A 24,693-nucleotide genomic window follows, 5' to 3' on the forward strand; every position below is an offset into this window, starting at 1 on the left:
AAGCCATCGAATCATCAACAAGTACATGAGAAAAAATTAAACTGAACCGAGGAATACTATGAGAAATAAATTAGAATGCATGTTAGAATTATGTGCCGTGTCACGACAAAACCAACATTATGGGTTTGCGACCAGCATGGATCCAGACCAGCCTGCGCTTCCGCGCAGTCTGATCAGGATCCATGCTGTTCGCTATCAGTTTCTCTACTTGTAAGAGAGTTGGTAAGCGAACATCATGGATCCTGATCAGACTGCGCGGATGCTGGTCGCAAACGCACTATGTTGGTTTTGTCATGACACGGCTCATATGTGCGTGATGTACGTGATGTGATTCACGTGAAATGAAAGCAAAATACACCATGTATATATATTCCAAAAATGTAAAACAAAATATAAAATAACTTCATTTCACTAACAAATCAATGTTTATTTTTATATTCAACAAATATGAAATATGGGGTTACAGAATGAAACATTTATACTCAAGAATTTCTGCACATTCTGCATGTTAAATAAAATATATTTAATTACTAATTCAATACTTAATTACAATATCTGTGTCAATATTTTTTTTATTTCTTAAGTGTAAATCCATTGAAATTCATATTAACTGCAAGTTGGCTGGCGGAAATTGAAACTACCCATGCTACCTGCACAGACCCTGATCAGCCAGCATGGATAGCTGCCTAATCACGGTCTGCATATTTCGCTATTTGGGCAATGGTTTATTTTGAAACTGTTCCTACAAATGTTGAATGGTTTAGTCCAGATTGATTGATGGACAAGTCAATTTAAGATAATTAGTGTGGTAATGGTTAAAAGACAAATATGAAGGTCTTTGGGGACTTCTATATTACATTACCGATATATCATTCATCTTTACAACTTCATTATCATACCTAAATAATCATGTTTATTGTGAAATAGTTAATGTTTTCGGATACCTATTCAGTTGAATAATCATAAATTATTTCATTTCACAACAAATGAGTTTTAAATTACACGTAATTATGACAAGCTATGAATAATTTAAAGACGTAAATGAAGAGCTCCGTTTTGGAACAAAATGATGACAATGCTTTTTTTGTTCTTATTTTGCTTGTGAATTATTACTGAGCATTTTGCATTGTTAGATATTTACACACAAAACTGGAGATATTACATGAAAAACACAATTTGAAATGAAAACCTCACCCCGGCAATTTCTTTAAAAACAAAATCCAATGTAATGAATACGCATTTCTTATTTACATTGGGAATGACATTCAAAACAAAATTCACCCAACTGGACTAAAAGATATAACCTTTAAAAGTCAATTGTGCACATTTGCAAAGAACACATTTTTAGAACTTCAACTTGCTTTGTCATAGAACAAGATTTATACAAGCTTGTGTGTGAGTATCAATATCAAATACTGAGAAAAGGCCATGCGCAAATTTATACTGATTTTCAGAACTGTGATGCTGAGAATTAGTGCAGAAACAAATATAACTGTATACATACTGCATATAACTAATCAGGGGCAATAACTCTTTGTTGAATGGTCTGATCTAGACTTGCCAATTGTATGTGCATCCCCTTAAATAGGTATTGATAGTGAACAGACAGTTGAATTCCTTCTTCACAAATCGTTTGTATCAATTTAACAGAAGACATGTATTATTAATCATATGTGAAATTACTTAAATTCCTCCAGTTAACAAACTTAAAACATTGTATAGACCATTTTTGAACATGAAGTAAGCATGCGAATGAGAAACTTAAAAGAAATCAAATACACATTTTTTACAACTTCTTCACAGAAAAATAACGTAAACATCAGACAACCTTTTCTAAAACTTCTGCTCTTCATTTTCACAACCCTATAATATATATATAATTCACATTTTTAATCAGAAATGCTTTATACCTTTGATAGAAAATGTGAAAATTTTCCAGAAAATATTTTCTTTAATTCAACACAGATAGGTTTCACAACTTAACATGATATACTTAACAACTCTTTCACAAAAACAATCATATTTCGTCATCTGAGTGCAGTAATGGGCTAACTCCTAATGAATTTCATAGTAATTAACCCGTTACTGCACTAAGGTGATAATTATTTTACTGACATAAATTATCTGATAATATGTAAGACTGGCCACAATTATTAAAGCCATTTTTTTTATATATAATACATAAAATAGTGATCACAACACACTCTCCCTGTATGCAACATAATAAGTTAAAATATAACCTAAAAACAGAAAACACAACCATGAAAATTGTCAGGTAATGGCTTGATCAACAAAATGCAAATCATTTGAGCTAAACTGATTTCAAAGCAGAGATAATAACTATCCTAATCTCATATCAATCTGGGACCTATGAAAATACAGTCTTGTGACTTGTAATATATCTCATTTTGTTATAAAATTTTCAATAGATGATATCCGGAGCTCGGAAATTGTGGGTTTTTACCAGCTAATGCGTAGGTACAAACAAACACATTTTACCATTATAGCCTCGCGGTGCACTAGCAGTCACAATGGATTATTCAACCTATTGCGCTTATCTTTAAAGCTGTAACAGCAAAAGTTTGTTTTTACCTACAGATTAGCTTGGTAAAACACAAAATATTCTTAATTCTGGAGTAATAACTTTTTCATTCCGTTTGTGTTTTGTTCTACATTTTCTATTCTTTTTTTTGTTCTAAATTTTTAATTCACCATTTCTTCTCAACTTTATTACATATTGTTTTGTTCTGTATTTTCAATTCTCATTGTTTTGTTCTAAATTCTAAATTCACTTGTGTCTTGTTCACAGCACAAATCAAATTTTTCATAAAACCTGAATAAAGCAGTGCCTTTTACAATTTTTCTCCCCATTAAATCTGACAAAAAAGTTTATAAAATAAATATATGATATAACTTAATATATCTTTGGTTTTTATGAGAAAAAAAAATCACAAAAAAAAACCCAAGAAAATATCTGAATTTTATGAAATTAAATAATTCCAACAAGATAAAATGTTCAACATTTTTTTTTTTCAACCTGGTAGGAAGGTCATAAAGGTTTTATTTTCAATTTTAAAAAAATCATTCTTTATATGAATATAAAAACAACAAGTAAAAGAGTTACCTGAGATGTTAACTACCTTTATATGTTCAATGAGACAATGCTAAGAAAAATTATTTTAAAAAAAATCTTTACAATTCATAACATTTCAAATAAGTCAACTGTATAAGATATATGTACTAGTACAAGATAGATCGTCTCTATGTACATGTATGCAATAAATATTCTTTGTCGAGAACAATAAAATTAAAGCAATTCACTGATTATTAAAACTAAAGCACTTTTAAAACAAAGTATGTTTAGTTATGACACACATTTTCTTTTTTCAAGAAAAAAATGAAAGCATATTTTCTTGAAATAAAAGTTGTATGTTTAGTTTTTTTTCTTATGACCTACTTTTTCGTAACTTTTCCATTCCTTCAAAACTACATGTACTTCAATATATCAAAATCATCGTATTTTTTCACAAAAATAAAAAATATAACTGTCCATAAAACAACTGTCATGCAAACCAGTAAATAACTAAAAACGCAAATCATTTAACAAATAAAAAGTGTATTCAACAAAACTATATGATTTTTTTTTTGTATAATTATATGTATATAATAATTATGATGGACAGATGATGATTGAAAAAAGTTTTTATGTACAAAGTGCCGCAAAACAACGCAACGTTTTTTATCACAGTTTCGAGTACATGGCATATTGACTAGTGTATCTTCGTAGATGAGGTTACAATCGTGACGGACTTCCGCTGCTTGATGCTAATTCGAAGAACAAGACGTAGGCTTCCGATGAAACAGCTTGATTAGCTCCACATGGACTCACACTAGGAAAGTAACGAAGATCACATTAGTACATTCGCGCAATGACGCAATAAAGGATCTGTAACACATATATTATAGAAAATACCTAACATGTCCTGTTATACATAATTTCAGGCAGTAGCAGGCACCAGAGTAGAACCACCAACCTTCCAAAAGCTAGCTTGATAGCTTCTTAACATGAAAGAATCTAAAGTCTGACTCTCTGGCCAGATTCGAACCCACAGCAGTAAGGGGCAAGTGATCTGAAGTGCTCAACCGTAACCACTTCACCATAGAAGGCCTTTCATACTTCTATAAAGCAGTGAACAATACAATGTTCAGACAAAAGCAAATAACAGTTGACCTAGTTATTAATCTATACACAGGTCTTCAACTGTTCCCTACAGAATCTGCCAGCCAATGATTGGTTTCTAATAAATGGAGGACCTCACACAAAGTTTTCTACTCACTGTGTGTCATTGAAGCTGTTCCACTCTCCTGTGTATGGGTGTTTACATTTCGCTGTGTAATGACCACCGTAAGTAGTTCCGGAGTGTTCACTTACTGCATACAGATTATACACAGTCTGTTGACCTGTAAAAAGAATGGTTGGTTTTATGTCGCACATACACAGTTTAAGTCACATGGCGTGTAAAATAAACATTTCATTCAAACCAGCCTGGGTCTATACATGCAGACAAGTAATTATTTTTGATAGTATAAAAAGGATTTTTAACTCTTTCAAGAAAAATAAGAAGTCAAAACTGTCTTATGAGACCATACAGGGGACTTTCTTAAGAAGGTCACATAAGACAGGGAGTCTCTTAATACAGGTTTACAGTAAAACATCCAAACACTATTAAAAAGTTAAATAATACTAATACAGGAGATACAAAGTCGAGATTTCCATTCATTCAATGTATGCTACTTGACGTCACCCCTTTCACCACTCATGCTTCCGAAAGAAATATTGTTGCGCTTAATGAAGCTTTCTAGCCAAGCATTTGATGCTTTAAATTCAGAAATATTTAATTTGGATGCAAAGTCCAATGCTTTTGTTTTTAAAAAAGGACCTGTAACCACAATTTTTCTTTTCACTGCATCCTGAAACCAAGTTAAGGTTAAGTCATTGATTTTCTCATTCCAGTTGCATGTCTCTGAAGTTTAGAATTCAATGGAACATTATTTTCAAAGTCCGAAATTACTTCCAATTTACGTTTACGAAGGTTTTGGATTTGTGTTTTTCCAATACAAAGTTCTTCTGCCACTTTATACGCCGGTATTCCTTTATTCAATTTTTGTAAGACTTCATATTTCTGTTGAAGATCTAAAACAATGTGTTTTCTTTCTTTCCGACATTTTTTTCAACGAAACAGGAAGTAGGAACAGATTTATCTTTCATAACATAGTCGCTAAAAACAGTGCTTAGCCCGTTCCGTACCGTTCAAATCACAGTCGCTAGTCACGTAACACAGTGAGTCGTTTAATACAGTGCAACTTTATAGCCAAAATCGTTGGGCGGACCCAAATAGGGTCACATAAGACAGGAAGTCGCTGAATACAGTGGGTCACTATGGCAGTTTTGACTGTATCTTAAATGGAAATGTCCATCTTTCAATCTCGACCAGGCCATTCATCATTTTTCAGCAAAAAATTCAAAATATCTTATGTAAATCTTTTGGAAATTATACAAGCTCATTAAAATAATTACATCTATATACACATGTACACAATTTATTGCATAAATGTTTTATAGATTTAATGTTTATTTTACGCGCAAAATGTGGTGTCTCTTAACATCCACATCTGTATGCCACTTATTTCCTTAGTTATTTATCATATTATATTCTAAAGAAGCTAAATAAAACTAAACAGGTATTGATAAATTTTGTTAACTCATTAAACCTTTTTTATCACATTTTATCAATCATGAACTTAACTTACCCTTCTCTGCAGCAAATTCTGTCAAGTCAAGATGTTTGATTGGGAAGTTCACTAGAGTAGTAATTTTACGGCTATATCGTTCCTGACTAAACCGCTTTAAATCTGATATATTTTGTCAAGGTAACTAAATCACTTACTAACAATAATGTCCTTTTTGTCACCATCAACCGACTTGTTTTGCATAAAACTATCATGTTTTTTTTTTTTTAGTTAACAAGAAAAAAACTAAACCTGCTAAATTTGTTTTGATGTGTAATAGATTTGCACTCCCTTGTTTGTTTTGTTTTGCTTTATGGCGCACCAACACAGTTTAGGTCATATGGCGCCATTGCTCTGCCTTGAATTGGAACACTCAATTCAAATTTTAAGGGACTTCAACTTTGGATTTCAATTTTATATCAAACTGCAAAAATAGAGCTACCAACAGTATAGAGCCTTGTTAGACGGCATGGAAATGCAGCCTGGCCTGATTGTGTACTGTTGGCAAAAGCTCATCATTTTCATTTCCAGCAAAGTAAGAGTTAAACAGATCTTTATTTAACATAGATTGTGATTTAAGCCTCAAGCTTATTAAAAGTTAAACACTTTCTTGAACTAAACTGTGCACTACCAATGTCATAGTTACAAAATAAAATTTACACAAATAATTATGTAGATATTTGTAGAGTAATTATTTTAATTGTGAAAAATAGTTTCAACACTTTTCACTCAATCAAGCTATGAATAGCACAAAAATACAATTTTTAATCTATTTCTCTGTCTATTTCTTAATTATCTTTTGCAAATCTTTTTAAGTACCCCAGCTGATCTATGTAAGAAATTAATATTTTTATGTTTTTATGCTTTTGAACTTCAGTGGAGTTCTTTTAATACAAAGTTGAAGAACTGTTTTAATATAAAGGATACGGAGCACTAATATTGGAGGGAATTTCTGAATCGAAAATCTCTTTGTACATGATGTTCTCTTTTTACATTTGGCACAAGTCTGAAAGAGAAAATAACAACAATATTTATACTGATAATAATTGGATTTGTTAAGTTTTAACATGTACTTTAACATTAGAATGTATAACAGTATTTTTCTCCCAAACTCCACTGTTGAGATAACACCTTATATCACTTCATGCAGGTTCATTTACCCATCTTGATTCCTCCACAAGCCAGCTGGGTGACTACCTCTGACATAGAATTTCAATAAAATTTCTTTTTACGTTTGTTTTTAATTACAACTTCCCTTTAAAGGTGCTTTTGCTGTTTTTCAATGTTGCTAAGTAATAACATGTTTTAACAATGACATAAGGCAACTTAAATTTTTTTTATAAATGTTCATTTTTCTTATCTTTTTTTTTTTAATACTCAAGATCTAAAATTTCAAAAGGAATGTAGTGAATTAAATCAAAATATTACAACCTATTGTATATTTATCATTTTCTTTTTAAATAAAGTATTATTACAATATAAACCTATTAGATATCAAGATGAAATGAGCCGTGCCATGACAAAACCAACATAATGGGTTTGCGATCAGCATGGATCCAGACCAGCCTGCGCATCCGCGCAGTCTGATCAGGATCCATGCTGTTCGCTTACCAACCCTATTACAAGTAGACAAACTGATAGCGAACAGCATGGATCCTGATCAGACTGCGTGGATGCGCAGACTGGTCTGGATCCATGCTGGTCGCAAACCCATTATGTTGGTTTTGTTGTGACGCGGCTCAAATATAGTTTTACGGAATTTATCTTTACCTTCTTAAATAAGTTTGAACTTAGAGAAAGCCACTAAAATACTATATGATATCTACATATTGTCATCGAGTAAAAAGTAATAACTATTATACTCACAGGGCTTTCATCCCCTTCTAGAATTTCCTCCTTCATAAATAAACTGAGGCAATCTATGAGCTCACATTCTGATCTCATCTAAAATATATAATATGACACCATTTTAATGTTTACAAAACATACATGACATACAGTATATTGTGGTTTCAATCACATGAAATTGCTTGTTTTCAATGTAATATTAACACCACCTAATTCCTTTTTATCACATACCTGTGCCACTTTTGCAACTCTGTAAAAAAAGTAACGCCTGGGTGAGTACAATACTTTTAAAATAATCAAGCTAAATAACAAAATACAACAATAAATATTTATATATTTATATTGACATGATCATGAAAATCAACATGTATACCACTAAAAAGTACGGCAAATCAGTTTTAATAATATGCAGTGAGTGATACAGATATTATTTCACTGATAAAACCCAATATTTCATTGGTTAGCATAAAATACATACGAAATCTTAGGCTCTTGTTATCATAGCCCCTATCATATCATAAAAAGAAGAAAATGCCCACTCTAAGTGTATATACCTTTGGTACTGGCAAGGAAAGATCCCAGAAGGGGTCAAAGGTCACAGACCTGTGCCCACAGCTATTAAACTTCAATTCACTCTTCAGCTGTCCAACAAATATTTCTGTCAAGAAAAGAAAATGTAACTGATTTGTATATAACGGCATACATTTGTACATAAAAATTATAATTTGAATAAATTTTCAGTACATCATTGCATTGAAAGAAACTATAAATTGAATACATTTCAAAATTTGCTCAATATTAGGTAGTATTTTCTATACTTATACTAACTTTATATGAAAATCTATTTATTCAAAGTCTATTACTTCTATCAAACTAAATTTAAATATTGAAAATAAAACAATGTGTTTAATTAATCAGTTAAAGTAGACACTTCTTATAATTTAACTTTTCAAAATTTAAAACATATTTACTTGAGGTCAGACTGGTTGTTGTTTTTTCAGGTTATTTAATAATAATAATATTTTTATATTATATTGAAATATATTGGCTAATCTATAGGCAGGCATCTTTAAAGAGCACTTTATAAATACATACATGTATTTACTTAAGGACAGTGTGCTTGTTTTTTATTCTAGGGGCTATATAATAATACTTAAATTGACTTTTACATCATTTTATCAGTTAAACAACTATGTAAAAGAAAGATTGTACATCTATGCATCACATCTGTTGTTTTCAACACCTAAAAATTTGGAAATAATTTGTTTAACCAATAGATCACAGTTAGTGTTGAGGCTAAATGACTAACTAACCGAAACAAATGATAATGTTACACACAAGTTAATACCCGAGGGCATACAATAATGTGTATTTTACTATATAACTGCAGTAACTTACCCACTATTTTACTGTGGTCATATCGTAAATAATTATTCCAGTACTCTGAGGCCTTCTCTGAATCACTGAAAAAAAAGAGTAAGAAAATATAAAGAAAACATAAAGAAAACATTGTTTTTATATAGTGTATTTGCCTGAATTGACCATAAGTTTAACCCTTAACCTGCTGAATTTCTTAAATGGACTTGTCCAATTTCCAATTTGGAACAGTCCATTATCAACTTAAGGTATATCAAGGAGAGACTTTGAAGTTGGCCAGCCAACAGTATAGAGCCTGGTCAGACTGCCCTGATATGCAGACTGGCTTGGCTCTATACTGGTGGGAAAGACTAACCACTTTCGCCCTCAGCAGGGTATAGGTTTAAGGTAAACTGTCAGTCTAAGTGACCACAGTAACAGTTCATTTAGGACATTCTGACAGTCCAGACATCCATCTAGACATATTTATTAATGATAACTTGTCTGTTATTAGTTGGCAAATAAAAAATACAACTTATCAGATTTAATCATGTAGCAAATAAAATTACAGGTACACAAACAGATTTCACCTGGCCAGTCTTGCTAATTAACACAAAAGTCATATGATATTTTTAACATATTTTTATAATCATACTAAAACATGGGAAGCACTCTAGTTTGTCATCAAAATGAAATAAGAAATAGTTTTAGCTACTTTCTTTCATTCATAGTAAAATATCTTACAAGACAAAAATTAATTGGTGCTCAAAATAAATAAATTTGAAAATTTTTAATTTTTAACAAAATAGTAAATGTATTATAAATTTAATTTAATTTCAATAAAATTCTTCTAAATATACTTTTCAGTTTTGATTCATAATTTCTCTTAGCAGTAATGAGATAGTTTTAATGTTTACTTCTCATACAGAAAACAATAACATCAACAACAACAACAACTATGTACTCCTAACAAATCAATAATTTCCTTATTAACTTATATACTGGTAGTGTTAAACCCCATGCTGAATGATACACTGAGCTCCCAGTATAAGCCCTGCAGTAACATAGAATGTGATGCAGTGAAACATTTCTGTAAAATGGAAAATCCTAGCACACAGTCTACAGTCAGAGCATTGATTTATATCTGTTTGGCTTAATCAAAATGACAGAAGCTAGGTAAAATACTGACGCTCAACATGTTTTTTTGCCAATTGCATGTGCTTTACAATTCCACCACTGCTCTTAATTTCACATATACATCCTAACAAATGAACAGGAGTGTACAAAATAGCCGATTTTCATTAGGCAACAAAAGCCCAAAGGGGGAGAAACCTGTTCTGTGAATATTGCAAGAAAATGCTTATACTGGAATTTGTACCAGTCAAACAACTCTATAACCTCTTTACAATCTGGTTTTGTACCTAATGATTCTACTACGAACCAGCTCGTATCTATTTATAACACATTCTGTCAAGCTCTTGATGTTGGTAAAGAAGTTCGTGCCGTCTTCTGTGATATTTCTAAGGCGTTTGATCGTGTATGGCATCGAGGTCTATTGTATAAACTAAAGTTGACTGGTGTAGCAGATCAATTACTTGATTGGTTCTGTGATTATTTGTCAGAGAGGAAACAGAGAGTCGTACTTCCTGGAGCCATGTCTGATATTATCAATATTTCTTCTGGCGTTCCACAAGGTTCCATCCTTGGTCCTCTTCTTTTTCTTGTCTATATCAATGATATTGTTTGTGATATAAATTCCACTATTAGACTATTTGCTGATGATACAAGCTTGTATATAATTGTTGAAAATCCGATAACAGCTGCGAATATTTTGAACGATGATCTGAATAAAGTCACTAATTGGGCAAATAAATGGCTGGTTACATTCAACCCAAATAAAACTGAATCATTATTAATTTCTCGAAAAGTTACTAAGCCTATCCACCCCCCTCTAGAAATGAATGGTACTCAAATATCGGAAGTCATAACCCACAAACATCTTGGTGTTACTTTTTCAAATGACGGCACTTGGAATCATCATATTGACACTATCAAAGCAAAAGCATGGCAACGAATCAACGTCATGAGAAAATTAAAATTTATTCTTGATAGAAAATCTCTAGAAATCATATATATTACGTTTAATCTAGACAAAACCATTAATCATTTTCAGATATAATTTCAAAATAGCAAACAGTGCAACTCACAATCTTGGTTGGAACTGGTTGCATCTCAAGTATAATCAGTTGTGAGTATTTTCAGTTTCCCCCCAGCGGGCTAAGGGTTCGATACATAAAACATACACAATAATGAATTCAAGATACAAATATCATAAGGAAGATACAGAAATAAAAAGATACAGATACAACAGTTAATGTAATTGCATGAACGGCAAACAAAAATAAAACTTCATGATCTTCAATCCACATGTTTTTTCTTTTTTCCCAAATTAAGTCAATTTACCAAATTAAAACCACACTAGATCATAGAAAAACATCAGGAATAACACAGTAAGCTCCCGGCCGAATATGAACTATGAATTATAATATAGCACTTATGATATTGAATTCCCTACAGTTTTCCATCAGGGACATGTGCCGTGTTCTAAATCAATTAAGTTTCATCTAATCACATCAATATTTCATGCCCCTGCGGGACGCAAACTATTCTTTTCAACGGCATGAAAAACACTTATTACATTTGGCTAAAAACACGTTTTAAAAATTTTCTGGTAACCCTTTGAATAACACACTCACACAAAATTTTGCCAATGTCACGAGTGTAGTCAGGTTGTCCAACATAATTATGCAGTCTGGACAGACTCTTAAACTAGCAGCTGCTTAGTTTTAATATCCAGGAACTAAAATTTCTTAAACTTATTTTCGGACTGTTAAAACCAGACAGGTCAATAAAAATAAATTAATGAGGATTAAAACAAATGAATATTTCTAGCATTGAAAGAAAAAATGTGGGCACATTTAAAGCTGGACAGTCAGAATACTACCTCTTCTGTGTTGGTGTGATGTTAACACCCCCCCCCCCCCCACACCCATTTTTTTTTAAAAGCAGACCTTCCATTATGAACCATTACACTATAATATTTTATGTCCATTATTACTAGAAATTTAACTCAAAATATATTTTCATGTCAAGCATATTTTGCATATAATTTGACTTGAAGATTTGAACATTTTATCTCCTAGCCAATTAATTACATGAATTATTATTTAATAGTTTTTCAATATCTTTACATATTTTTTTATATTTTTTTTTCAATTTCAAATATTGGCAATTTCTAAATGTTAACAAAACAAAAACATTCAGATAATAAACAAAAAAAAGTTGAGGAGAATTTCTAACAAAAAACGTAAAGAAATTGTAACAACATTTTCCATAAGCAGGAAACATTTTGCAAAAAAGCAATGGCTGAAAGTTTTACTGGCAAATGAATGCCAGATTGATTGTTAACAATTATCAATATCATCATCATTATTAACACTACATTTCACAGTTCTTTTCTTACACATACTATATAATTATGGTGACCAATATACATGACATGGAATCTATCAGTCTGTTATACTATAAGGCACTAGCTTAACTTCTGACATGGAAAAAAAAGTTACTTTTTATTTATATGCATGTACAATGTGTGTGGTCACAATAAAAACACAACAAAACAACTATTATAACTTGGTGCAAAAATAAATAAGAAATTAACCACATGAAGAAAATATATCCTTTTTAATTTGCTGTGGTAGAAAAATTAATAACATGATATCCTGGTAGTTAATAATCCTTAATACAATATTCCAACAAAAAACATACATTTTTTTTATTGAATCAAACATTTTAAAACACTTTGAAACTACATAGTTCCAGGTATATGTTCGTGTGTATATTATTTGGTGAATAAGTCTTCATAATTAATTATGCTGTTGTTTCTGAAGGCATTAACTGATGAATTTAACTCGACAGAAACTACCAAACATTTTTAACAAAAGTGTACAATAGCACTTTTTTAGTTACTATTTGCAAAAAAAATCAATGAAATATTTACCATGCATAAAACCAAAGGTTGACACTTTAATTTGACTCTTTGATACAAATTCAAGAAAAAAAGACTTAACTTTTTTCATTTGACTGTCACTAAAAATAAAGCTACAAGGTGGGTGAGACTTTTAAGGTGAATGTAACTGTTTTTATCTTATTCTAACATCACAATAGATTTCAGAAAACTTCAAGTGTTCAGTAAAATCTTTATATTTCTAGGGTAATGAAAAATGAAATATCAATGATACTAGTAAGGAAGGAAGCTCCCAATGGATTGTCACATGAATGCTTTCACAATGGATGTCGCAAAAGAAGGAGTTGCGGTTATGACATTTGAGAGTGACTAGTAATAAAGAAGAGTGGATAAAGTGGACCTTCATTTATCATTGTTTGGAAAAAGTTGCAACCAGTACATTCTGAAGAAGCCAGCAATTTTGACTTTCAATTTTGTACTTTTAGTACGATAATTGGTTTAAACATATTTTTATTTGATATATTAACATTATGATGAACAATATTTACACAATACAATTTGGGACTGGGCAGACAGCTATGAAAGCTTAGGAGTGTCCTGTCCCAGTACAATAATTAAAAGTGTATTTATAGAAAAAAAAGTTTTTTATTTTACCTGGTAAAATGATCATCGTTAATTTGTAGAGGCTTCGGCTTCGCCGTAACTTTATTCACATCCTCATGTAGACCCTCTAGTAAATAACGTAAAAATTCCTGGGCATCTTGTTGTCTAGAATGAAAAAAACCCAGAATATTTCAGTTTAAAACCAAAAAAAAACAAAACATTAAGGTCTTTCCTTAACTGTTTATATATGACCAAAGAGGCAGTCATTTTTACAAACTAATGATAAATAATTCCGCCTAATAAATTCCTGTTATATAAAAACTCCCTGAAAAATATTGCTTTGAAGGTCACTAAATATCATATTTTATTTTCAAACTTTAGATCATGACCTACAAAAGCTGTGGGTAGGACAGCCTGCTCGCCTATTCTCAGTGCTTGACAGTAAAACAAGAGCCTGGATAATATATAATTTTCTAAGTTCAAAAAATGGCTATCATTCTATCAAAATCCATGTTAGAGTTATAGGCCTTGGACCGTGACCTTTTGTTATACTCTAAAATAAGTAAGTTTCAACCAATTCCCTTCAGCATATTTGGAAATACCAACTTGCACAAAATAAGTTAACCAAAGTGTGATGGCCATGCAGAAGCTTGGGGTGAGTATAATAGAATAAAAGCTCTCCCTATTTAAGCTAAAAACTCAATAACGTTCATGAGACCATGCATCAATGTATTTGTATGCATGTTTTTTTAATCACAAATATTATCCTGATAAAAATAATAAATTGTTCTTGATTCGATCTTGATTTGGGCATGTATGCATGTATCTAACAGACTGTTTACAAAAACACATGTTTACATTACAAGCTTGGTAAACTGGGTTCATTTTCTGGATAGTCTGTAGTGTTAATTTAGTCAATTAATATCATTAGCTGATAAAGAACATTGTATCAATAAGTGGTTTTACTTACTGGTAACCAGAGAATCTCGGAGCAAATTTTTGTATTTGTGACTTGAATGAGTTAGGTGACACGTATGAACTACTCTTGTCCTTCCAGAATGATGTGATCAAATTTGCATACGCTGAAACACAAATAAATTTATAATATGAGCCGCATCACGACAAAACCAGGATCCATGCTGTTCACTAACCAACTCTATTACAAGTAGAGGAACTGATAGCGAACAGCATGGATCTTGATCAAACTGCGCGAGAGCGCAGGCTGGTCTGGATCCATGCTGGTCGCAAACACATTATATTGGTTTTGTCATTCCGCGGCTCAAATATAATAATATGCATAACAACACACATACATGTATATGTAACTGAAATACTAAATTACACATTTTCTCAGACCATAAGAAGATAACTAAGTAACTTCGCTCTTTTTCTTTTTCTTTAATCTGATTAGAATCAGGCACTGTGATCAGAATCAGGATTAAATGATCATGATTTTATTTGCATTGCTTTATAATTTAAAGATGATCATATTTCGCCAGAATTAAATGGTACATTTTTAAAAATGTAAAAAATTGCTGATTTGCTGATCAACAGTAAAATGCAAGTATCTTGCAAAAATACCAATAAATGATATTTTTAAATCTATTCTAAAATTTCTTAAATACATATGAATGCTACTTCAAATCAAGTTTATTCAAGTTAATATGTAATATTTAATCTATGTGGATAAACCATGGCAATATGTAAGTGTTTAGATTTGATCCCGATCTTGAGCCTTAAATCTTTGTGAACACAGGCCTGCTTACTCATAATGCTTTGCTACATGTAAAACCAAAGAAGACTTTATTCAGATAACTTTTTAGTTTATTTTCACATCTTTGAATAAATAAGCTGTTTTGACCTAAATCAGAATCTAAACATTTAAATTCTAAACTATCAAAATGAAAAAATAAACCATTGAACCGCTATGCTTAATTTACATACATATACAGATGACCTTTCAAGAAAAGCTTACTGACTGAATTAATTTCTTATCCGGGGATTTAACCGGACATCAGTTTCTCAAGGATTAAGTACAGCAACAAGTTCCATCACCTTTGCACTCTTTAAGCATGTTACCGCCATTTTATTATCTTGATCAAATTATCACAGTATTATCTGTTTATAAGTCACGATACTGGAAAAATTTAAATAACATATCCCTGGAAATTGCAACAGATCCTGTCAATTCTGACTGTTAACAAATTCAATTAAATGGCAAATAAGCTCAAGGGAGTTAAGCATGGAAGGAAACTAGACATGGTTACATTTTATGCTATAATTAATGACCTATTTGTCACCCAATTTAATGATATTTTTGATCATGATGTTATTATCGTACATGTACTAATATTTGTTTGCAATGAGATATTGAAAAATATTAATTAGTGAGATAAAAGTCAAATCACACTTCTAATAAAAATATACCTAGTGGAATACAGAATTTTGAGTCCCATTTTACACAGTCAATAACAGATAACAATCTTCGCTATGTTCGGATAACGAACATTGTAATGTGCATCATTTGGCACAAATTTTGGTAACCTCTGTCTGGCTTGATAATATTACAAGCTAGTGAAAGTATCTTTAAATTCTCACTTATTGGTGAGATATTGTCCATATTCAATGACCACCTCAAATATCCTGTCAGAGATCGGAAATTCCACTCCTCCATTCGTAATTACGAGTAGAATTTAAGAGAACTCGATGCATGGAGTAGAAAAATGTTGCCTGCCTATCTGATTTAGAAGCTACTCCTGCAGGACGAGTGACTCTGAAAATATTTTTTGACGCCTGCCTGTATTTGATGTTATATGTTCATGTCTTATTTGATGTACTTACCAATAATCAAGGCCCCTTTTAATTTACTTGTAGTATTATTCTTGTCTAAAATATAATCTTCTTTGATGGTGTACTCAAGTAAAGGTTTTGTATTGCTGAGGCATTGTAGCACTGAGTTCATGAAACACTGAAATAAATATATATATAACATAAATTGATCAAATCATATTAATGAACAGAGCTCCAGATCTTGGATTCCCCAAAAATATTTAAAATTGTCCATATTGCCCAGGTTGTCCCACTACCTGAACAGGAAAGTGAAATGTTTCCAGAATTTTAATTTATAAATAGCATATACATGTTCAAACAAGTTAAGAAATGCTTCAGATGAAACTGGCAAGTAAGTCAGTCAGATTTTGCCAGCCCCTGCCATTTAAGAAAAAATATCCATTTAAGACAAAATGTTATAAATCCGGACTTATTTCTTATTTGTAATTTTTCTAATCTCTTTTTAAATATTCTTTGCCACACTGACAGTTGCTTTATGTTATGGATTTACTCTGCAATGACACTGCAAATTCAACTGCATTATTAACCTTGACTGCACAAAATGTATTGCCCAATAGGTCAGCCATTTTTTTTTTACTTTTGCTATCTAGAGGACATCATTCTAGCAAAGTCCAGTATATTTTTTAAGTTATTATAAAATTTGTACATGTGTATAAACAGTTAACTTCTTCCTGTTTAAGTACTACAGAGCACACAGTCTTAATCTATTCTTTTTTTGTCATAAAGCCATAACTTATACTGATAATATGATTGTATTCAAGAACATTATCTCCCAAAGTATTTGAACATAAGCCTACCTCAACATTTTAAAACATTAAATTTTCTCACAACCACAAATGACTCATCTTTTTTTTTTTAACAGTAGTTCAGTTTGTAGTTTAAATGCAAAATTTTAAACTTTGAAAATAAAATTTTAAGCACGAAATATGTATTGGTCATCAAATATGATCAATATAAAAATTAATTATATATTTTTTAATAAATCATAAGCATTGGTCCACAAAATATATCTTAAATAAGAATTGGTCCACAAAATATATCATCTCAAATACTAAATTAAATATGTATTGGTCCACAAAATATATCTTAAATATGTATTGATGCACAAAATATATCTTCAATATGTAATGACACATTGATGCACAAAATATATCTTAAATATGTATTGGTCCATAAAATATATCTTAAATATGTATTGGTCCATAAAATATATCTTAAATATGTATTGGTCCACAAAATATATCTTCAATATGTAATGACACATTGATGCACAAAATATATCTTAAATATGTATTGGTCCATAAAATATATCTTAAATATGAATTGGTCCATAAAATATATCTTAAATATGTATTGGTGCACCAAATATATCTTAAATATGTATTGGTACACAAAATATATCTTAAATATGTCTTGGTCCTTAAAATATATCTTAAATATGTATTGGTCCATAAAATATATCTTAAATATGTATTGGTCCATAAAATATATCTTAAATATGTATTGGTGCACCAAATATATCTTAAATATGTATTGGTCCATAAAATATATCTTAAATATGTATTGGTCCATAAAATATATCTTAAATATGTATTGGTCCATAAAATATATCTTAAATATGTATTGGTCCATAAAATATATCTTAAATATGTATTGGTCCATAAAATATATCTTAAATATGTATTGGTGCACCAAATATATCTTAAATATGTATTGGTCCACAAAATATATCTTAAATATGTAATGACACATTGATGCACAAAATATATCTTAAATATGTATTGGTCCATAAAATATATCTTAAATATGTATTGGTGTACCAAATATATCTTAAATATGTATTGGTCCACAAAATATATCTTAAATATGTAATGACACATTGATGCACAAAATATATCTTAAATATGTATTGGTCCATAAAATATATCTTAAATATGTATTGGTCCATAAAATATATCTTAAATATGTATTGGTCTATAAAATATATCTTAAATATGTATTGGTCCATAAAATATATCTTAAATATGTATTGGTCCATAAAATATATCTTAAATATGTATTGGTGCACCAAATATATCTAAGTTGTAAATTTGTTATTATACTTACAGTATTGCCAATATTTCTCAAACCAACTTTACCACCAAAGTTGTACTTTGAAGTTCCCTATAAAACAGAAAACATTTATTTTAAGAAAATATCTACATTTATAAATATCAACGGCCTCTTTCAAATGCTCCAATGGCTATGAATTTCTTCTTAGTGGACAGAAATCATAGATTTCAGTCACACCATCACTTTTTGATTTACTATATATTTACTATTTACTGTATGTTATGATATATTCAGCTGTAACTTTTGGTTAGAGAAAAAAAGATTCCTCTCTGTGCATTATTTTAGAGACAACCAAGTTCCCTGGCAAAAATAAATTTGGGATTTGAACTCAGCATTTTTTTTACCACTAGAGCATGGAGACTACATGTAACTAACTGGTTGGACAGTTTGAATAGTAGAATAAATTTGGAATGTTGTAATGTAATAAATTATATTATACATTTAAAGAACTGTTTAAGACTGAACTGTTCCTGTATACTCACAGTTGATATAGAGCTGCTTGAACTTTGCCGTGACAGGGATTTAGTGCCGCCAATATCATTTAAAGTATCCTTTCTTCTGTTGTCATTATCTCTTGGTAAAGTTGTTGTACGTCCAGTACTATCTCTACCCCTTGACGAGAATAATATATCTTCATTAGAAACAGATCCATTAGATATACGGCTAACACGAGAACCAACCCTTGAGTTGACGTCATTCAGATTTTGGTCATGACGATCTTTCCGAGACTCCCGCCCACCGTATAAACTGTCGTCTGAATCATTTGGTCTTGGTGAAGCTTTAACACTATCAACACCATTTAATCGAATATTTGATAAATTATCAGACAGTTTGTCTGTAGTCGAAACACTTCTTGAGCGTATACTTCTATTTCCTATATCTTTCGTTGTGTTATTCAATGCTGCAGTATTTGTCGAGTACTTCCTTGGAAGAGTACCTAATGTTGGAGTATATTCAAATTTAGTACTTGCATGATATGAATGGTCCGCACGCAAAGGTCCAGAACGCACACTGCTTGTACTGTTTTTCCTAATATCACTTGATGTGTATGTATTTAGTTTCCTTCCTGTGTAATCAAGTGGGCCTGGCCCAGCAGGCAGAGGTCTTGAGTTTGGACGGCTAGAATTTGACAACCCTGTGCTATAAACACCATTAGAAGTGCCATATTTCCTTGAAGCGGAACCACTTCTCCTTGAGTATGTTGACGAGTATAGATCCTTACTGCCTGGCATCGTCCCCAACCCATATGTTGTTGGCAACGGCGATAGTAGGGTAGCACGGTAACTCATTTAAACCTTGGGCTTTGAACCAACTGTTCATAAGTATGGCTCCACACATGTGCCAGCTTTTTTTTGGCTTTTTTTTCTTTCAAAATAACATTACATCTACAACAAACAATAAAAGTAACATCAGACGGATTAAATTTTACATAGATTTATATGGAAAATTAATCTAACCAGCCTATATAAGGACAGCATAATTCCAATACTCAAGCTGGGATGAATAAAAGCAACGCAATTATTGTAATGAAATTTTCTGCTCTATACCATATTGGTTTACTACATCTCTATTTCAGAGCTACACAGTAAATTAAGTGGAATCATGGAATACAACATGTATCATACACATGTATATTGAAAAAAGTCTTACAGTTTCACACTTCCCTACAATTATTATTAAGAATCAACTTCAATCAATATTATATATACATATGTACACAGATGCATAAAATATATTATAAGTCATTAACTAGTTTTTAAGTTATAATCAATAAGCTAGACATTAGCAGAGGTTATCCGCGTTGGGTGCAAGCCCTACCCCAAAGGTACCACCCCCCCACGGACCCACTATACTACCCAAATATACTTCAACACATTCAAAATACATGTCAATATAAAATCAATTCTATCAAAAAATATATTACATAGGCCTGGTCCCATGCCGATAACCTGTGGACATTAGTAGTGATTATTGCATTAGAAAGTGTAATACATTAAATCATAAGCTTTTGACTAGTAGTAGTAGTAGTTAGTAATTACTAGTTATACCATCCATTGAGCTGTGTTTTTACCTACATGTTTAGTCAAAATTATCATAGGTAGTTAATACCCATTACATTTCATTCAAGAAATCCCCAAGAAATTGTTTCTCAGCATACCAGCATACATTTCTCTATCATGCAATGAAAAACCTATTTTGTAAGGTCACATTAACTGTGTTCAGTCAAAGAATTACCACAATTTATTGTAGTTACTTTAAAAAGGAGTCATTTTTGCATTTTTACCATAATCAAATCAGAAAAACTAGGCTTATTTCTTCTTGATTTATTGATCAGACAATATTTTTTTACATTACATGTCACAGTGACCTTGAACTGTGACCTAATGACCTCAAAATTCACAGACCGCGGGCAATATCCCTATTGTATTTTACAAAGTGAACTAGCTTAAACTTGTCACTCAATAGTGTCATTGTAAACTTGATCTTTGATCCAAAAGTATCTACTTGCTTTGGCAAAGCCTCTACAAAGTTTTACAAACCTAGGTTTATTTCTTTGAAAGTTATTTAAATTTTTCACTACATGCAAGTGTCACTGTGAACTTGACCTTTTATGCTAAAGATTCAAAATCGATAGGGGTTATCTTAAATGCCAGGCATGGGCAATGTCACTACTGTGACTACTAAGTTTCACAACTATATCCTATTCCTTTTCAGGCCATTGATACTAGGACAAGGATTTTACACTTAATGTCACTGTGACCTTGACCTTTGGCAAAATCAAAATGGGACATCTACTGGACATGACCAGCCTCTCAACTTAGACAGGATATCTAACTCTTATCAAGCTACTAAGCAGCCATCGAAATGCCCAGTGCATGCTTGTCCCCAGAACCATACTTAACACCAGCAGCCATGCATGTATATTTATAAGTATGTTGACAATTTTTTAAATAATAGACTGACAGACATACTATAGATAGCATGTTTAATTGAAATTAATTTGAAAATTTGATAAAATGTGTGGCTATGTTCAGTTGTTTCTGTTTGATATCACCAATGCATGACCAAAATACAATTAAGGAAACTTCACTCGTGCAGCATGAGGAAACGTTTTAATCAAATATGAAGACAAGTGCAATCTATATTGAATATTCAAGTACAAAAACATAAAATATGCAGAAAATGTGGCTATGCTGCTGGAATGTTGACCTTCAGAATCTCTTTACGCCTTGTATTTAAATCAGTCTGATTTAAATATGAAAATAAGTTTATGAAATAAAATAAAAGGGGTCACTGCCCTACATTTCGAGTTATCTGTGACCTGTCCCTGTTTTTTGCTCTTTGAGGTTATATTTTAATTAATTAGTTCAATTACAATGTACATGTAGTAAACATTAGACAGTAAACACACAGCATTTTCCTTCAAAGGAAGGGGGATAACTAAATTAAATTTCTTTAATTTAGCATTAGCAAATTAGAACAAAATATTTCACATAGAAGTCCAGCAATTTAATTTCACTTTAACAGGAAATAATATAACAAACATAAAATAGGAATTCAAATGATGCATTGCTTGCCACAGTCTTGAGTTATATGCTCTTGAAAACAGTTATTCAAAAAGTAATATGTCACAACCCTTAATCTTCTTTCACAAATTTGTTTTATAAATGTTTTTCTTTAATTATGCAAAGTTAACGAAAATTCTTTGCACTTGTTTTGTTTTCATTTTCTTGCCTATGTAAAAAAGGTTCAGATTGTTGGCTTTGTGATTAATTAATTTATAAGCAGGTGTCTGTCTTTGAAACATTGTAAAATGTTATGTTTTCTGTGATAAAGTTTACAATTTTTTCACAAAATCTGAAATATAAATAGACTTAGATGATGCTTTATTTCTTTCAGTTATCACGTAATCAATAATATTATTCAAAAAGTCCAGATAACTGTTTGTCTCAATGAAAATAAAACACCGCTTCTGTTTAGGTATAGAATTTTATATATTCTTTAATTGTAACTTGTTTCTTATTTGATTTTCTTTTAAATATAGACATGAAGTCTGTAGCAGGGAAAGCCAAACCCTGGCTAGCTTCATGGTCGGGGTCTTTGACTTCCCCGCAGAAAATTCAAATAAAACAAATATGAAATTAGGCAAAGCTTATGAATGGGGAACTGGGTTAAAAAAAGTTCATTTTTCTGTTTTAAAGGTGTCATTTGCTATTATAATATATGCACCGCTTCTGTTTTCACTCTGAATACTCGATGATTATTATTAATCCAAAAAGTTGCTATTGTTCGTCAGCGATATACTCTGCATATTATCATTGAGTTACATTGAAAATGGTGGCATCCGACTAGAACTGACACTGAAAATTTCATTGAAAGCAATAGAATCTATATATACTTTGTTTTTTAATTTGATTTTCTTTAAATATACAGGTGTAGTCTACAGCCTGGCAAGCCAAAGCCCGGGTCACTGCACAAAGTGGTCACAGCCTTAGATTTCTCGTATTGAAAAAATTAGAGATCTTATAGACCCGTCAAAGAAATTTTTCAGTGTCATTTTTATTTTTTTAATTTGAAAATGAAATCAATCTCGAAAAACAGTTACAAAAACTTGTGTAACAATTTTTAATATTAGCGGTAAAAGAGGAATTCACATTCTTTATTTAATCAAACCGTTAAAACCCTAAAGCCTTTACGGCTTTTGTCATTTCAAAATAACGGTTTGTGTAAATACCAAACATATGAACTTGTCAACCACATTTGAGCCTAGTATTGATAAACCAGTCTACAAATCAGTCATAACAGGTTATATAATATTTTGCTTGACTTTGTATAATTTGTGATATTCTAGCTCTATTTGGATATATTCCAAAAATTCATCAAGAAATGTTTACAAGAGTCCCACAAAAAGAATTTATAACTACTCCCATTCTTTGTTACATTTTTATAACATTATTCAGAACCAAATGTACCTTTCCTATCATATAAAGAACACTTCCAAATATAGGCGTCAAAGTTTGGTGTTGGATATCAATCAACTGTCAGAAAAAAATGAGTGTTTCACGAATTCCAACAACGCCCACACGTTACTGAGAGACAATATATGGACGATTTAACTTCATGAATTTAAGATTATTATTCCAATATAAATGCTACCGGTATATATGTAATTTATCCTGGGAACACATAAAAATACCCCTGCAAAATTGACACCCTACCTGTCAAGTAGATTACTCCATTTCCGCCATCTTGATTACGACACTGATTTCTGCGTGTCTCTATGGTTACTGAATTGTTGACGATACGATATTGCAAATTATTTATAAATATCTACTTTAAAAATAATCGTTTAAATATGCACAAGAATATAGCACTGTGAGGTCGACCCATTTTTATTCAATGTGTATTATTTTTTTACCGCCATTTAAAACTCAGATAAATATTCACCTCTGTAAACTCTTTTATGCGAAAGTAATTTATATTGCGGAAAGAATACTTATTTTCCGTGTTTTGGAATTGTAGTATTTTTGTTTTAAAAGTGGTAATTTGTCTAAACGACGGTAAAAAAATCATCATTCAATAATAATTGAATAATAAGTTTTTACTTTTGAGAGTGGTGGGGCAATAATTGGTCAAATAAGGCTGATGTATAGAGATCTATCATCTTTAGTCAGAGACATATAAATACGTATTTTAACGTCTCTGCTTTAGTAGATGAAATATAATGTATTCTAATATGGAAGAAAAATCAAATCCGATCTCTCTCTCTATATATATAGCCAAAGTAACAATAAGTTTAATTATTATTTCAGGCTCGGTTCGACTGAGTCATTATTCAGGGTTTTAGGGGTTTTTCTAATGTAACACAGTGCACAGTACCATGGGCTTCTAAAAACAGTGCCTTAAATTATTTAAATTGTTAGTCAACACACGCGTTTTCAAGAATGAGATTGTCAGCTCTAATGGCACCAACAAAATAAATAAATAAACGTAGTGCAATATTCTAAGATGTCATGCAGAACTTAAATATACACTTTTCTTTTTCTATGTAACTCATCTATTTGTTACGACTTTAATATCATTTAAAATAGAGAAAATAAGAATCC

At 31.1% G+C, this 24,693-nt stretch overlaps 1 protein-coding gene across 1 annotated transcript; it reads right to left on the minus strand.

Annotated features, from left to right (window-relative positions):
- Positions 1–1,456: 1,456 nt before the first annotated feature.
- On the minus strand, positions 1,457–23,956 carry LOC132714373 (ubiquitin carboxyl-terminal hydrolase 2-like). The gene is made up of 13 exons (XM_060697234.1): positions 23,806–23,956; positions 19,069–19,971; positions 18,581–18,637; positions 16,466–16,592; positions 14,595–14,706; positions 13,676–13,789; positions 9,037–9,101; positions 8,193–8,296; positions 7,657–7,734; positions 6,718–6,796; positions 5,812–5,913; positions 4,338–4,461; positions 1,457–3,890 (listed from the first exon to the last, which is right to left on the minus strand). Exons 2-13 carry the CDS (start codon positions 19,873–19,875, stop codon positions 3,794–3,796), a joined length of 1,866 nt encoding a protein of 621 aa, XP_060553217.1. The 5' UTR covers positions 19,876–19,971; positions 23,806–23,956; the 3' UTR covers positions 1,457–3,793.
- Positions 23,957–24,693: the final 737 nt, after the last annotated feature.

The sequence above is a fragment of the Ruditapes philippinarum genome, unplaced genomic scaffold (assembly GCF_026571515.1).
Source record: "Ruditapes philippinarum isolate M1 unplaced genomic scaffold, ASM2657151v2 ctg4123_1_1_1_1, whole genome shotgun sequence".
Classification (NCBI taxonomy): domain Eukaryota; kingdom Metazoa; phylum Mollusca; class Bivalvia; order Venerida; family Veneridae; genus Ruditapes; species Ruditapes philippinarum.